The sequence below is a fragment of the Bombina bombina genome, chromosome 9 (assembly GCF_027579735.1).
Source record: "Bombina bombina isolate aBomBom1 chromosome 9, aBomBom1.pri, whole genome shotgun sequence".
Classification (NCBI taxonomy): Eukaryota; Metazoa; Chordata; class Amphibia; order Anura; family Bombinatoridae; genus Bombina; species Bombina bombina.
Window position 1 is genome coordinate 214,280,834 of NC_069507.1, and position 18,644 is coordinate 214,299,477.

The following is an 18,644-nucleotide window of genomic DNA, read 5'->3' on the forward strand; positions in this document are numbered from 1 at the left end:
GAGGAAGTAAAGAAAAGTTTGACTAATAAATTATTTATATTCTTAAAGTCCAGTAAAGGTCCCAGTGTGTGGCTATATCTTACCTAGGATGCAAATCCACCAGCAGCACTAAGGTCTGCATTGTGATCACATCAATCCTTCTGCAATGAGAACGAGCAACTTTCAGTACCTGTAGGTAAGTGACACACAGGACTAGGAAAGAAAGCAGGAAGCTTAGAAGGTGGAATAGAACCATGAAAGCAAGGAAAGATCGCCCTTCCTCGGGTCTGCTGTTGTAAAGTGTGCAAGAACCATACCCTTGATGAAATCCTACCCAGGACAGGCAAAGGGCCACAGTTGGGAAAGACAGAGAGTGGATCCAGGAATAAAGTAGAATGACAGCAGCATCTTGATACCTCATTTTAGAATGATAACTTAGTGGGAATATAACAGCCACCCAGCGGTCAATGCTCAAGGCTGCCATGCTCAACATGGAATTACTGGTCAGGAAAGTTTCCAGAAAACCAACCGCCCTACAAAGTCCTTCACCTCCTGGGTGATGGCCATGAATAACTCCCACCATAGTCAGGGGCATATTGATAACTGTGAGCAACAGGTTACAGAGGGTGAGGTTTAAGGTAAATAATCCCGGGACCTGCCTGCGGATGTCAGGGCAGATTAGGTAGCAGATCAGCACCACCCCGTTGGACAGCAGCGCAGCAATAATAAGCAGAACAAGCAGGAAGCAGCCCAAGATCCCCCATAGCTCCATTGCTGGAGCCTCCTCGGTTAAGCATTCTCCGAACCAAGGACTGATGCCATTTAGCCTGCCACTAGCCAGCATCCACTGTCTGGGTCTGTCCTTCACGTCCCTGTCACCCCTGTCACAGCAGCTCCTCAGTAAATGGCACTTGCGAAGGTCCTGGCACCCCTGGCCTCGTTAAAGGGCACAGGTGATACTAAACGATGGACTGGTTTCATTTCTTTTGGATTCTCTCAAGATTAGACATCGGTCTTATTGAGGGAAAAAGGGAAACTGAACAAAAAATGCTGCACGGTGAATGCATGGCTAGGGGAGGGTTTAGGGAGAGAAAGAGATGTTCCCTGTGTGAGAATCAGTCTACATTATTGGCACAGGAACATTCTTCCAGCAAACAATGCCTTGACCACCTCTCAGGACCAGCAGAGACCAGACCCACATACCCTAAACGCTCAAGGGCATTGTGCTGACATTTATTGCCCTAAATAACAGCGATAAGTTCTCTGGTTGTGATAATTAGGCAATAGCATTAGCTGTTATGTAAGAATGAATTTTAATGTGAATATTTACCTTCCTAATATGAGTTTTTTTTAAATTGCTACATTGTTGTCATTTATTTTAAAAACTATGCCCTGTATTATGGAGTAATGATAATTATTAGGTATAATATTATTTAGAATTTCTGTAATAGTTTTAGAGTTTTATTGGGTGCCATTATAGTGTTATATTATTATTTACAAACAGTACGAAATGTACATTAGAAATATTTTCTCCTAACAGGGATAACGTTTGTGGCAATAAATGTATTTAACAGACCAAGAAAGCTTAAGAAAAAAACAAACACATATAAAACTGTTTAATAATATGCCATTTTATTTAAAAATATGTTGTATTGAAAGGAACACTCTAGGAGTATAATCATTAAGCTTGCTTTTATAAAGCTGCCAAGAAATGTTTTTAGTTTGTGAGGCAGAATATGGATTTTATTTATATCAGGGGATGACAGTTCAGTGTATGATGGAATTATTGTCCAAAATTGCTAAACCAAAACAGCATTGCCACTGGATTATGATAGAGTGTACTTACCCCTGTTACATAAAATACACCTACCTCTGATTTACATGCACATAAGACCAAGACAGGGATGCTTTAATTAAAACACCCTAGAAAATGCACAAAACACAGAACCATCCTTTAAAGGTGTACATAATTATTCAACTAGCATTGACCTATTCCATGAAAGATTTCTTTATAGGGATACATAACATTGAACTTTGCCACCCATGGGCACAGTGACAGCATATGGACCTACCCTTAACAGATGATCTTAAAGGGACAGTAAACCCCAAAACCCCAAGATACAACATACAATTTTAAACAACTTTCCAATTTACTTCTATTATCAAATTTGCTTCATTATCTTGTTATTCTTTGCTGAATGAACAGCATTGCACTACTGGCAGCTAGCTGAACACATCTAGTTAGCCAATCACAAGAGACAAATGTGTGCAGGCACCAATCAGCAGCTAACTCCCACTAGTGTAGGATATGTGTGAATTCTTTTTCCAGGAGAAAAAGCCATCAGTCTATAGCGAAACGTATTTTGGATTATTCCCCACGTAATACGTGCTTATGTGCCAGTGATGTCAGAGTGTTACCTTGTCGGATTGGTCAGAGCGGAGGTTGGAGTGGATTCAGTACTGCCCATAATCCATTTCCATCCGGCATAAATGATAACTTCTCACAGTAAATATTAACTGTTCAGATTTCGGACCCTGACTTGCCATCACTCACCTTGTGCATGGGACGTTTTTTTCATGTGTTTTAATACCTTTTATTGTTTCAACCTATGGGATACTTATAACCTGCCAGTATAAAAGCGGGTGTGTGCAGTGAAAGAGCTTACTATAACTCCATCTCATATGAGTAGAAAATCAGCGATTAGAATTTTCATTCATCGATTATATACAGTGTTACACTATCCTGTATTTTTTTTCCTTTGAGGGATTTTTAAAATTACATGCTCTATCTGAATCCTGCAAGTTTAATTTTGCCTTTCCTATCTCTTTAATTCTAAAGGTATATTGAAAAGCATTTTTATTAGATTGTTTAAAGGATTACTTTCTGTTATAATTTTTAAGCTAAACAACTAACATATTAAAGTTAATAAACATTAATTAAAACCTACTGACCTATATTTTCTCCAAAACGAAGTTTCATAACGTTCTAAAAGTTATATCTTTTATTCGCCGATGATGTCACGTTATCCTGCCCACTATTTTCAGCACTGAGTGTTCAAAATACTTAAACCAATAACTTTGTGTTTAAAGCGCCATTTTGAAACCTAAGTATTGTAAACGGATTGGTACAGAGCAAAGGATACCCACAGAGTGGGTTTGGAAAACAATTACATTTGCAGACAAGATTTCTGATATACGGTAGAGATATGTTAATGAAATGCTATTGATAAAAAGCGTATTTGGGGTAGTTAGTTAGTAACAGGCATAGAAAATATTTACTTACAGTGGCCCTTTAAAAAGGTGACACAGTTTTCTTTTTAGTCAAATACCTCAGTACCGAATAAACACATTCTTTCATTCCAGTTACATGTGGCGTGTCCTTGTTTAGCAGTGCATATTAAAAGGAGATTGTGGAGTGCACATAAAGGGCCAGATTACAAGTGGAGCGCTATTTAACGCTCCCACTCGAGCATTAACTCTGCTAGAAGTAAGCTTTTTGAGCGTGTCGAGTTGCATTTGTATTATGAGTTGAAAGTAAATAGATTACGAGTCTTGCGTTAAGGTAAAAAAGCTGCGTTAACAGGTCCTAACGCTGCTTTTTTATGCAGCAAACTTCTTTGGCCTTACTGCAAAACGACTTACGTAAACTTTGTAAAGTCTTTTTTCTATGGGACTTCCATAGCGAGTCTGTCCTGGGAGGCCAAAAAGTGAGCGGTACACCCTCTACCTCCAAGATCCCTAACGCATTTAAAGTCAGTAGTTAAGAGTTTTATGGTTCAATGCCGTAGCATAAAACTCATAACTAAAGTGCTAAAAGGTACACTAACACCCATACACTACCTATTAACCCCTAAACCGATGCCCTCCCGCATCGCAAATACTAAAATAAAATTTTTAACCCCTAATCTGCTGCTCCGGACATCGCCGATATAATAAACATATTAACCCCTAAACCGCCGCACTCCCGCCTCGCAAACACTAGTTAAATAATATTAACCCCTAATCTGCTTTCCCGAACATTGCCGCCAGCTACCTACATTTATTAACCCCTAATCTGCCGTCCCCAACGTCGCTGCCACTATATTAAATGTATTAACCCCTAAATCTAAGTCTAACACTAACCCTATCACCTTGGATTTTGATGGGGTGTTGCGCCAAAGACGAGCATCTATAGCTCTGAACAGTAGGCTAACTAGCTAGCTTGGAAAATGTACTAAGAAAATAAATGTGTTCAGAGCGCCTCAAATGGGCTAGGTGTTGTACAATGTGTAGAGTGTGTATTTAGAAATATTTTAATTGCAAATCTAGTACTTTACACAAGAATAAAACATGCCACGGTGGGTACAGTGGTAATAAATGACAATAAAAACAATAAGATGTGGATCCACTCTTGTACAAATTAAATATTGAATATACCTATATAAAAACACTGAATATAAAATGATACAGAGGCAATAATAATGGTAGCCCCAATAAAAATATGAGAACGTTAAAATTCCAAACAATGTCTGAAAGAAATCAATCCAATGTGTGGATTAATAAAATGCAGTAAATCAAATGAATGGATTGCTGATATCGACTAGGAGGAGGATACCGTAAAATATATTATGTACCAGTGTTGGTGGTGATAATGTGTATAAAAAGGGAGTGAAAAATTATCCTTAGTGATTGCAAATATAAAGAAAATAGACAGTGTCAACTTGCTTATTCAAAAGTGAAAAAAAATGATGTGAAAAATTGAAAAAATTACAAATGAAAAAATGAAAAAATGCTGCTCAAAAAATGAAAAAAAGAGAACAAAGTCAGTGATCAAAGAAAAAAAAAAGGAAAAAAGAGAACAAAGTCAGTGATTGTAATCCAAGAAACAAAATCCTAAAAAAGGCTAAATGTGAAGATCCAAATAAAAGTCAAAAGTTAATAATGTGAAGAAAAAGAAACTTATTTTCCTAGTGGTGAGAGTCCGTCTGAGATTCCTGATGGTGAGAATAAAGTCAAGGGTCTTTTAGGTCAAACCCAATTAATGGGCTAGTGTTCCTGTTCCTGATGGTGAGAACCTTTGGTGGTTGGGATAAACTCCAATCCAAAAAAAATGTTTTTCTTTTTAAATCATAAATTAAACCTAAACGCAAATAAAAACAACAATAGTGTAGATAGAACTAAAAACTTATATAAAATCAGAATGGTGCTTACCAGCTGTGGTCAACACATTAACTTTCGGCCTCCTCTAGGCCTTTCTCAAGAAGGCCTAGCGAAATTGGATTGATTTCTTTCAGACATTGTTTGGAATTTTAACTTTCTCATATTTTTATTAGGGCTAGCATTTTTATTGCTTCTGTATCATTTTATATTCAGTGTTTTATATAGATATATTCAATGTTTAATTTGTACAAGAGTGGATCCACATCTTATTGTTTTTATTGTCATTTATTACCACTGTACCCACCATGGCATGTTTTATTCTTGTGTAAAGTACTAGATTTACAATTAAAATATTTCTAAATACACACTCTACACATTGTACAACACCTAGCCCATTTGAGGCGCTCTGAACACATTTATTTTCTTATTTTCCTAACCATATCACCCCCTAACTTAAATATAATTTAAATAAATCTAAAGAAAATTACTATAATTACCTAAATAATTGCTATTTAAAACTAAATACTTACCTTTAAAATAAACCCTAAGCAAGCTACAATATAACTAATAGTTACATTGTAACTAGCTTAGGGTTTATTTTTATTTTACAGGCAAGGTTGTATTTATTTTAACTAGGTAGAATAGTTGCTAAATAGTTATTAACTATTTAATAACTACCTAGCTAAAATAAATACAAAAGTACCTGTAAAATAAAACCTAACCTAAGTTACAATAACACCTAACACTACACTACAATTAAACAATTAAATAAATTAACTAAATTAAAAACAATTAAATAAATTAAATTAAATTAGCTAAATCACACAAAACCCCCCCACTAAATTACAGAAAATAAAAAAAGGCCCCCAAAATAAAAAAAACCCTAGCCTAAACTAAACTATCAATAGCCCTTAAAAGGGCCTTTTTTTGGGGCATTGCCCCAAAGTAATCAGCTCTTTTACCTGTAAGTTTTTTTTACAAATAACCCCCCCAACAGTTAAACCCACCACCCACACAACCCACACAACCACACAACCAACCCCCCAAAAATATACTAACTAAAAAAACCTAAGCTCCCCATTGCCCTGAAAAGGGCATTTGGATGGGCCTTGCCCTTAAAAGGGCATTTGGCTCTATTGCACCCCAAATCTCTAACCTAAAAAATAAACCCACCCAATACACCCTTAAAAAAAACCTAACACTAACCCCCTGAAGATCGACTTACAGTTCTGAAGACCGGACATCCATCCTCAAGGAAGCGGCAGAAGTCTTCATCCAACTGGGCCAAAGTCCTCAACAAAGCCGGGAGAAGTCTTCATCCAAGCCGGGCGAAGTGGTCCTCCAGACGGTCAGAAGTCATCATCCAGACAGCATCTTCTATCTTCATCCATCCGACACGGAGCAGGTCCATCTTCAAGACATCCGACGCGGAGCATCCTCTTCATCCGGAGTCTTCTTACTGAATGCAGGTACCTTTAAGTGACATCATCCAAGATGGCGTCCCTTAGATTCCGATTGGCTGATAGAATTCTATCAGCCAATTTGAATTAAGGTAGAAAAATCCTATTGGCCGTTTCAATTAGGCCATAAAGATTAAAGATCATTTTTTTTTTTGGGGGGGGTTATTTTGATAGGGCTATTAGATTAGGTGTAATTAGTTTAAATATCTTGTAATTTGTTTATTATTTTCTGTAATTTAGTGGGGTTTTTTGTACTTTAGCTAATTGTATGTAATTTATTTAATTGTATTTAATTTAGGTAAGTTATTTAATTGTAGTGTAGTGTTAGGTGTTAGTGTAACTTAGGTTAGGTTTTATTTTACAGGTACTTTTGTATTTATTTTAGCTAGGTAATTATTAAATAGTTAATAACTATTTAGTAACTACAGGGAGTGCAGAATTATTAGGCAAATTAGTATTTTGACCACATCATCCTCTTTATGCATGTTGTCTTACTCCAAGCTGTATAGACTCGAAAGCCTACTACCAATTAAGCATATTAGGTGATGTGCATCTCTGTAATGAGAAGGGGTGTGGTCTAATGACATCAACACCCTATATCAGATGTGCATAATTATTAGGCAACTTCCTTTCCTTTGGCAAAATGGGTCAAAAGAAGGACTTGACAGGCTCAGAAAAGTCAAAAATAGTGAGATATCTTGCAGAGGGATGCAGCACACTTAAAATTGCAAAACTTCTGAAGCGTGATCATCGAACAATTAAGCGTTTCATTCAAAATAGTCAAGAGGCTCGAAAGCCTACTACCAATTAAGCATATTAGGTGATGTGCATCTCTGTAATGAGAAGGGGTGTGGTCTAATGACATCAACACCCTATATCAGGTGTGCATAATTATTAGGCAACTTCCTTTCCTTTGGCAAAATGGGTCAAAAGAAGGACTTGACAGGCTCAGAAAAGTAAAAAATAGTGAGATATCTTGCAGAGGGATGCAGCACACTTAAAATTGCAAAGCTTCTGAAGCGTGATCATCGAACAATTAAGCGTTTCATTCAAAATAGTCAACAGGGTCGCAAGAAGCGTGTGGAAAAACCAAGGCGCAAAATAACTGCCCATGAACTGAGAAAAGTCAAGCGTGCAGCTGCCAAGATGCCACTTGCCACCAGTTTGGCCATATTTCAGAGCTGCAACATCACTGGAGTGCCCAAAAGCACAAGGTGTGCAATACTCAGAGACATGGCCAAGGTAAGAAAGGCTGAAAGACGACCACCACTGAACAAGACACACAAGCTGAAACGTCAAGACTGGGACAAGAAATATCTCAAGACTGATTTTTCTAAGGTTTTATGGACTAATGAAATGAGAGTGAGTCTTGATGGGCCAGATGGATGGGCCCATGGCTGGATTGGTAAAGGGCAGAGAGCTCCAGTCCGACTCAGACGCCAGCAAGGTGGAGGTGGAGTACTGGTTTGGGCTGGTATCATCAAAGATGAGATTGTGGGGCCTTTTCGGGTTGAGGATGGAGTCAAGCTCAACTCCCAGTCCTACTGCCAGTTTCTGGAAGACACCTTCTTCAAGCAGTGGTACAGGAAGAAGTCTGCATCCTTCAAGAAAAACATGATTTTCATGCAGGACAATGCTCCATCACACGCGTCCAAGTACTCCACAGCGTGGCTGGCAAGAAAGGGTATAAAAGAAGAAAATCTAATGACATGGCCTCCTTGTTCACCTGATCTGAACCCCATTGAGAACCTGTGGTCCATCATCAAATGTGAGATTTACAAGGAGGGAAAACAGTAAACCTCTTTGAACAGTGTCTGGGAGGCTGTGGTTGCTGCTGCACGCAATGTTGATGGTGAACAGATCAAAACACTGACAGAATCCGTGGATGGCAGGCTTTTGAGTGTCCTTGCAAAGAAAGGTGGCTATATTGGTCACTGATTTGTTTTTGTTTTGTTTTTGAATGTCAGAAATGTATATTTGTGAATGTTGAGATGTTATATTGGTTTCACTGGTAAAAATAAATAATTGAAATGGGTATATATTTGTTTTTTGTTAAGTTGCCTAATAATTATGCACAGTAATAGTCACCTGCCCACACAGTTAGCTATAACTAAAAACAAACTAAAAACTACTTGCAAAACTATTCAGGGGGGTATTCAGGGGTTCCTAAGTATGATGTAGGTGGTGGCAGTGTCCGGAGCGGAAGATTAGGGGCTAATAAGTATAATGTAGGTGGTGGCGATGTTGGGGGGGGGGGTGGCACCAGAATTTTTGTTGTTTTAAAAGATAGATAATCCTTTTATTACCCATTCCCCAGTTTTGCATAACCAACACAGTTATATTAATAAACTTTTTACCTCTGTGATTACCTTGTATCTAAGCATCTTCTGACAGCCCCCTGATCACATGACTTTTTATTTATTATCTATTGACTTTCATTTTAGCCAATTAGTGCAGTGCCTGCCACAATTCACTGGCATGCTCACAATGTTATCTATAGGGTTTACCTGAACTAGCTCTCCCCTGTTGTGAAAAGCAAATACAAAAGCATGTGATTAGAGGCGGCCTTCAAGGACTTAGAAATGATCATATGAGGCTTCCTAGGTTTAGCTTTCAACTAAGAATACCAAGAGAACAAAGCAAAATTGGTGATAAAAGTAAATTGGAAAGTTGTTTAAAATTACATGCCCTATTTGAAACATGAAAGTTTTTTTTGGACTTGACTGTCCCTTTAAGCAGCTGGTATTGAAGTGCGGTAAGGAGCACAATTTTGCTCTACGCTCACTTCTTGCCTTTTAACGCCGGGTTTGTAAAAACCCGTAATACCAGCGCTGCAGGTAAGTGAGCGATGAGAGAAAACTGCTCGTTAGCACCGCATAGCTTCTAACGCAAAACTCGTAATCTGGCCGAATGTTTTTGTGCGCGATAACCTATTCCCCCATAGAAGTCAATGGAGCAAAAAAAGTGGGGAAAAGACTAAAACAGTACTTGCGTGCAAACCCGATCACATATTCTCATGTGCGCTAACCTGACATGAAAATATGAATATTTCATATTCCAATGTTCTGCACATAGAAGACTATGTTCTATTTATGCTTTAATAAATATTTCTACATATATCTTATGGTATTTTGGTACAATATATATATATATATATATATATATATATATATATATATATATATATATATATACAGTATATAGAGTATTGTTTAAAGAAAAATACCTTGCAGTAATACATGCAGTCCCATTAAAGGGACACTAAACCCATTTTTTTTTCATGATTCAGATAGAGCATGCAATTTTAAGCAACGTTCTAATTTACTCCTATTATCAATTTCTCTTCATTCTCTTGCTATCTTTATTTGAAAAAGCATGAATCTAAGCTAAGGAGCCGGCTCATTTTTGAAAGATTCCTGCTTTTTCAAATAAAGAGAACACAGAAAATTTGATAATAAGAGTAAATAAGAAAGTTGCTTAAAATGGCATGCTCTATATGAATCATTAAAGAAAAATTTTGAGTATAGTATCCCTTTAAGTTTTTATTTAAATAACCTAATCTAATGCATCTTGTTTCCATGCCAAATTGCTTTTTCATATACTTGATAAAAAGGTTTATAATCCATACCCCTATTTGTAAAGGTATTTACAAGGAATAAAAGGGTGCAAGAAACCCTCAGTTGCAGAGTATTGGGACATTAAATACCTCTTGCTTTTGTGTAAAAATAATATTTTGACCCACACTTACTAGAAATGCCAAAAAGGAAATTCTGTAAACTAGGTTCTAAAATTACTGGAAATTGACTTAACCAGCAATATTATTTCCAGCATTTGCAGGTTACAGAAATCTATTTTTAGCCTCCTAGGGCAACACAAAAGCAAAGATTATTTAATGTCCTTGAAATTTGACTCAAGTGATTCACTGTATAACATTATGTATCACATTTGTGCAGCTAAACAAATTAGAAGACTTTTCCCCCCCAGAAGTCCTCAACACAGTGGTTCTTATTCCAATGAATCACAAATCTCACTGACTTTTCGTAAGGTTTTCAAATTCAAACTTATTCTAAATAATTTCAAAACCTTAGGCTTGTGTTTCTATAGGAACAGGGGATTCTGGGTAAGGGTATGCAAATTAACCTCACTATTTATTTAGAGAATACTTGTTGATCTCTATTAAAGGGACAGTTCTCCCCAAATTTTCTCCCCCTTAAATTGTTACCAATGATCCATTTTACCTGCTAGAGTGTATTAAATTGTTTACAAGTAGTTCCTTTACCCATATTTCGGCATTTGAAATAGCTGATTTAGGGTTAGATTACAAGTGGAGAGCTAAATTATTGCGCTCCCGCAAAGGAGCAAGATAATTAACCAGCCATTACAAGTGCAAGCTCGCGGTAGCAATTAGCGCTTATAAAATTTACCAGAGATCGGATCTCTGGTTCATTTTATAAATCTGCCCCAAATGACCCCAAAATACTGTCTAGTGTAGTTTATTTAAAAAAAAGAAGAAGGTGGCAGCATCTTTATTTTTAAATAAACTTACTGCACTAGGCAGTATTTTGGGGTTAAAGTTAGTGGGGGTAGGGTGTTAGAAACAAATGGCACTGAAAAGTGCCTTTACATTGCAGTCTATGGGAACTGTGTGTTCCCAGCAAATATATATGTGTATGCTTACATACATATATATTTATTTGTTAATATGTGTATATACACTTAACACATAAATATATACTGTATGTATATCAGCACATACATATATATTTATTTGTTAATATGTGTATATACACTTATTAACACATAAATATATACTGTATGTATATCAGCACATACATTTATATTTATTTGTTAATATGTGTATATACACTTATTAACACATAAATATATACTGTATGTATATCAGCACATACATATATATTTATTTGTTAATAAGTATATATACACTTATTAACACATAAATATATACTGTATGTATATCAGCACATACATATATATTTATTTGTTAATATGTGTATATACACTTATTAACACATAAATATATACTGTATGTATATCAGCACATACATATATATTTATTTGTTAATATGTGTATATACACTTATTAACACATAAATATATACTGTATGTATATCAGCATATACATATATATTTGATAGCTGCCCATCGCTGCATAAAAACAATTTTACAGTGTACTGTCCCTATATCCCATCAGTCTTCTCTGTAGCTTTATCTTGTCACTGGAACCTAACAATTTAATATTTTCATTGGGACATATATGGTCAGTGAGTACGCAAATCACAACTAGCTTATTTTCTCAATATACTGCATTATTGTCAAATATTTAATTGAACTTTAGTCGCATTCAGTTAATGACATTTTGTTAATTATAAACCCATAGGCAGGACTTGACATTTCTGCTATTTGTGTAGAGTCAAAAACTGTGGAACAATATAACCCCATGTATGAATAATGTCTCTAGATGAATAATAATTGTCTCAGCTGAACAAACACTTTCCAGCTTGATAAAATGGGAATTCAGACTCATTTACAATGATATAATCAGTTGCAAAACATTTGTCACCATAAGATGACAATAAATTACTGCAAGAACTATTAATTATAGCAGAATTGCATAATCAACACATGTATAATAAAAATACAATGCAATAACATTTAATTTTTATCTGGCAAATTTCAAAGTTTCTTCCACTTTTCTTCCCCCTATATCATGTGACAGCCATCAGCCAATCACAAAATGCAAATATTGAGTTCTTGCATGTGCTCAGTAGGAGCTGGTGTCTTAGAAAATGCACATATAAAAATATTGTGCACATTCTGATCATGGAAACTGAATGCTCTATCTAAATCATGAAAGTTTGTTTGGATCTTAGTTTCCCTTTAAACACAACACAGCTTAAATGGGCAGTAAAATCAGAATTAAGCTTTCATGATTCAATTCAACCCTTTCACTATCGGGACTTTCAGACAAAAACGTGCCAAAATACCAGAGCATTTTTTTAGCATTTTTGCTATCACTCCATTTAAACAGAAATAGAGCCTTGTTTTTTTTTATTTACCTATCAAATATATATATATATATATATATATATATATATATATATATATATATATATATATATATATATATATATATATATATATATATATATATTAAGTAGACAACCCAAGGTATTGATCTAGGCCCATTTGGTATATTTCCTGCCACCATTTCACCGGCAAATAAAAATATGTGGTACTTTTTTCACAACTTTTGGTTTCTCACAGAAATTATTTACATACTGCGTATGCAATCATGACACAAATGTTTGTAAAAGTTTCTCTGGGATCCCCTTTGTTTAGAAATAGCAGACATATGTGGCTTTGCCATTGCTTTTTGGTAATTAGAAGGCCGCTAAATGCAGCTGCGCACCACACTTCTATTACTCCCAGCAGTGAAAGGTTAATGTTAGCTTTAGTGTAGAGATTAGCCTCCTACCTGACACTCCCCACACCCTGATCCCTCCCAAACAGCTCTCTACCCTCCCCACCCCCACTGGTAACCCCATCTTAGGTACTGGCAGACAGTCTGCCAGTTTAAAAAAAAAAATAGGCTTTTTTTTTTATTTCTCCAGTGTAAGATCCCCCCTTATCCCCCAACTTCCCTGATTCCCCCCCAAGCTCTCTAAGCCTTCCCCTCTGACTGTTATGCGCCATCTCACATATAAAACCGTTTTTTTTTGTAATCAAATCTTTTTTTTTATAAATATAAGGCAGTGTATGCCCCCACCTCCCCCAAGCATGATCTTTAGTTAGAGGGGCACCCACACCCCCAGATTTCCTTTTCTGTAGCGTAGCTGCCCCATCCCTTCCTAACCCTTTGTTTTTTTCTGTTTCATAGCGTAGGGCCCCTCCCACTTCTTCCCGCTCCCTCCCGCCTCCCCTGCTGGTCCGCCCACCCGACTTCTGCCCAGACCTCCCACCGACTTTTTACATATATATATATATATATATATATATATATGTGTGTGTGTGTGTATTTTTGTGTATTTATATGTATTTGTAGCAAATTTCCTTAGAAAAAAAAATAGTATAATAGTATGTAAAGACCTCCACTACCTGAGCATAGGTCTGCGTACCTTCTGCTTAGCGCTCTAGCGATAGCTGATATAAGTCTTTCAGTGTGCCCTCTTAGAAGTCTATTATGTGATGGAATTATCCGACATACAGATGCTAGCATTCCCTAGACTTTTGCTAGAGCCCTAAAATATTACTTTCACCTTGTAATATGAGTTCAAAGGTGATGTTAGCACACAATAGCGCTAATATCTTTGGGCTCCATTTGTAATCTAGCTAATGCAATATTGTTATTAATTTCCCTATATAAATTACTCTAAATAACGGTCCATAGCTGTTTTATATGAATTTAAATCTCATCTAAATTTAAGTTTTAATAAAATATGTGGCTGGTATCTTTTTATGGTGTCTAACTGTTGTTTTCATGCAAGTAGTAGTTAAATATTGATCTGAATAATTTTAATACTGTAGAAGTCGAACAGATTAAATTAAAGGGACACTCAGGTTAAATTAAATTTTCATGATTCTGATACAGCATGTAATTTTAAACAACTTTCCAATTTACTTCCATTAAAAAAAATGTGCACAGTCTTTTATATTTACAATTTTTGAGTCACCAGATCCTACTGAGCATGTGCAAGAATTCACAGACTATACGTATATGCATTTGTGATTGGCTGATTGCTATAACATGGTACAGGGGGAGTGGAAATATAAATAACTTTGAAATTTGTTATAAAAAAATCTACTACTCATATGAAGTTCAGACTAAGTGCTATTGTATTGTCTTGTTATCTTGCATTTGTTGATTATGCAAATCTAATGTGTTGACTGGTCCTTTAAATAATTGTATACGCCTGGAACATCCACAGTCATTTAATGAAGGTGCGAAACACTTTATTATTTTTTATTTTACCATCTGTTTATACATTATCTATTTAGGACTAGATTACAAGTGGAAAGCTAAATTGCAATATTAGCGCTCTGCTTTGTAATACCAGTGCACGATAATGTGAGCTAGTATTACAAGTAAATTGCAGCTCGCGTTCCCATTGCTAGGAAGCATTGTGCTCACAAGAGCACACTTCTATAGGCTCCTAAGAGAGCCTCATTCTGATGGCATCAGAGACGGCATCAGAACCTTGCGCAGCGAAGGGGATAAGTAGCGCAGCCATGGGCAGCATTTTTAAACATATATGTATATGAATATGTATATATATATTTATGTGTTAATATGTGTATATACATTGCTCTTTATGGGAACACACAGTTCACGTAGACAGCAATGTAAAGGCCCTTTTCAGTGCTGTTTTTTTTTTCTAACACCCCACTCCCACCAGCTTTAAAGCTCCCAAAACTGCTTAGTGCAGTTATTTATTTTTTTTAAAAATGCTACTTTTTTTTTTTAATAAAAAACTATAATGCCCTCTATTTTGGGGGCATTTGGGGCACATTTAGAAAATTAACCAGAGATCTAATCGCTGGTTAATTTTTGGAACGCTAATTGCTACCGCCAACTTCCGGTAGCAATAACCACCCACTTGTATTGACTGGTAAATTATTGCGTAATTTAGCGCTCCTCTTGTAATCTAGCCCTTGTGCTTTTATTCTAATAAAATATATTTTTGTAGCACAAAGTGGCTTTATAAATACTCTTTTAAAGATTTTATCATATACGTCGCCTTTACTATTCTCATGCAACTAAAAATGTTTTTTTTCATCATGTTATCGCTAAATGAAGATATATAACAATTATACACTCTAAAGTAACTCTTCTGATAGGAGGTTGATTCTCAGGGGACAGTGGAGGAGATGAAGCAGAAGCAATAAAAACCGTTAAGGAAAATAGGCTAAAAAGTCAAATGTTAAACACATAACCTCCCACTCATATTTGTTGTGCACTGCACAAAGTGAGGATACAGCCTGACAGCAAAGCTCTAGAAACCAATCCTGCATACATGTTTGACAACACCTCATTATATTATACAGATGAAAGATTTTTTTTTCTTTCTGTTTGGTGGAAATCTGCACGATGGAAATACCTTATCTTTCAAGTAGCTGACAACCCAGTGAAATCAAACAATGTGATCCATAGCTATTAAAGATTGACTTTTCATAATACTTAGTTACTTCTAAAAAGGAACCATCCATCAAGAAATATCAACTGAACACACATTACTAAGTCTTGTATCACATATTAAAATAAGTACAGTTATGAAATAGGCATAAATATATTTACAAAAATGTTAATGAATGAGGATGTGAATATTTAAAAGTAAATCTGTTCTGAGTTATTTGTTACACAGGCCATAACACATGCTAATAATGGGTTTACTGTGATACACTGTAACACTGTAGGCCAGATTCTCTAAACTCTCTCATCTGGCGAGATTATTTAAGAAATCAGTACAGCAAGATTTATATACATGCAAATTTCAGCTTGGGAGCTGTTTATCTCACTATGCAGGGTTCTGAATGTGACGGAGAGACAATTAGATTGTGATATAATACTAAAAATGATTGTATGTGATTTCTCAACATGCTGGTGAGTTTTTGATCATTGAGCCCTAAGGTAGTGAGACAATGGGCTAGAGCCTATATATTATTGTGAAAAGCACAATTGGGCTAAGAGGCAGCTCCTGAAGGCGCTATCGAGAACATAAACCTATTACAGAATGGGCCAATCAGAGCATGCATTAGCGCCTATCTTCTATGTATGATCTGATTGGTCCATTACATATTTACTATCTATTTTTGCCTCCGCCTGGGGGGTCACCCCCCTTGTAAACCTCATTCCCCAAGGTTCACTTGGGGTAGATACCAGAGGATCGGCAGGGCGCCCCCCTAACCCCCCAGGCAGAGGCAAAACCAAATAGTGAAGATGGATGAATTACAGTGCCAACCTGATTGGCCCGTGTCTCCATGAGGTCACTGGATGCACAACCAGTCAGCTAATGGGTTCATGTTCTCGCTAGTGCCTTGTGATAACTTGTCATAGAACAAGCTACTGAGCTGTTGTTCGTTCCTGGTAGAGCGCTTCTCTTTCTGTTTGTTATTACTGTTATCGACAGAGCCATAGCACAACAGCAGCCATCACACTTGAATTGCTGAAAATTTTAACTACTAGAGCATTGTGACATTCAAGTAATAGTTGTTCTTATCACATTCTATTGGAGCCACTAGAATCTAACAGTAACAGCATCCTGTACAATTTCAGCATCCATTTAGTTGTATAACAGCTTTGAGGCAGAGAAAACTCAATGAGGATATTTAAAAAAAGAAATGAACCTCATCAAGTTAAAGGGACATGCTGCCCATGGGCATGCACTAATATGTGAAATGTTGACTAGAAGATATCCCCTAAACACCTGTATGTTAACACCTCAAAATCTCCCAGTAATCACATCCCATTTTAGGGAATTTAGGCATTCAATCCAGATGCTTGCACTGGGCTAGCAAGGGTGCACACACCTGGCATGTACAGTCACTTTCTAAACCTCAATTTAAGGAAGTTTACTCTAAAATCCTGCAAGATTATGGCAAAATGATTTTATAAAGCACAGGCTTGTCCATATGAAGCGTGTCAGAATATATGGACATAGGATCAGTGTGTCTATATGTTTTTAATATGATACAATAAAGGTGTTTTGATTTCAACCTTGGGCTTACTCACTGTATTGTGACACCCTTTCACAGATAGCAACAGCTGGCGTTTAAGCATCATCCTCTAACCGAAATGTAAAGTTTTGCTTGAATTTATCGTGAGGCCCTTGGTGGGATAGGGCCTGGATGACTGGATCATCCACAGATTGATCACTGTTAAATGGTGAGTGCATTGATTTCCCTTACCAATTCGGACTGTTTTATGGCAAAATTCCTTAAGATGTGAGCAAAGCAAAGTGTAAAATCAAAATCACACCAGGAAAGAAAAACTTTCCATATCTGATCATTTTTCTTGTAATAGGCTTACAAGCCTGAAGAAAGGTGTCAACTACAGCATCAGAGAAATCTCTCTCTTTTAAAATTATGCATTCAATCTCCAAGCTTTAAAGTTGAACGACTCGAGATCTTGATGATAAAAGGGGCCTTGAGACAGTAGGTCATGTCTTAGAGGAAGAGACCAGGAAGGTCAACTGGACATCTGTACCAGATCCACAAACCAAACTGGAACAGTTAGAATGATTGATGAGAGCTATTGTTTGATCTGAACTATCACTCTTGGAAGCAGAACAGATGGAGGAAATATGTAAGAAAGACAAAGAAGCTGATAGAACAGCTACAAACTCTTCCCGTAATTCCCCGATTTTGCAAAGTAACTAAAAGTTTGATGTTCAAACGAGAAGCCAAAAGGTGTATCTCTGGTGGACCCTATTGATCTACATTTTGTTTGAAGAAGAGTTTAGACCATTCCCCAGGATGAAGGGATTTGCGACTGAGATAATCTACTTTCCATCTGTTCACATCTGGAATATAGATTGCAGAAATTGTGCAGAAATTTTTTTCTCTGTCCAAGTTAAAATTCAAGAAACCTTCTTCATCATTAGAGAATTACGAGTTTCTACTTGATGATTGACATAGGCCACTACTGTGGCATTGTATAATTGAAAACAAAGATAAGTCTCCTCTTGCAGGAGAGGTCAGCTCTGAAGCACCGTGAAGATAGCAAATAGTTCCCATACATTTATTGGAAACCTCACCCACTGAGGAAACCAAACTCCATGTGCTCTACTGCACCCCAACCTTGCTTCTCCAAGACTGTCTTGATAGAACTCCAACCTTGCTTCTGTCATGATTACTGTCTAATTTGGACTGACAAAGTATGCCCTTAGGAAAATGGACTGGTGATCTACCCCTAAGGATCCTTTGAGAAAACATAGTGTAGTCCTTGCACCATAAACTTAGCATGCAAAGCTGAAGAGATCTGTGAAGCCGAGCAAATGGAATGACATCTGATGCAGCAATCATCAGACTTAACACTTCCAAGCATAGGGC

General features: G+C 36.6%; 1 protein-coding gene across 1 annotated transcript in view; it reads right to left on the reverse strand.

Moving 5' to 3' along the window:
• GPR26 (G protein-coupled receptor 26) overlaps positions 1–751 on the reverse strand; it is an 85,480-nt gene extending 84,729 nt beyond the window's left edge. The window contains exon 1 of the mRNA XM_053691746.1: positions 84–751. Coding sequence (XP_053547721.1) covers positions 84–751 — 668 coding nt within the window. The remainder of the gene's footprint in view (positions 1–83) is intronic.
• Positions 752–18,644: the final 17,893 nt, after the last annotated feature.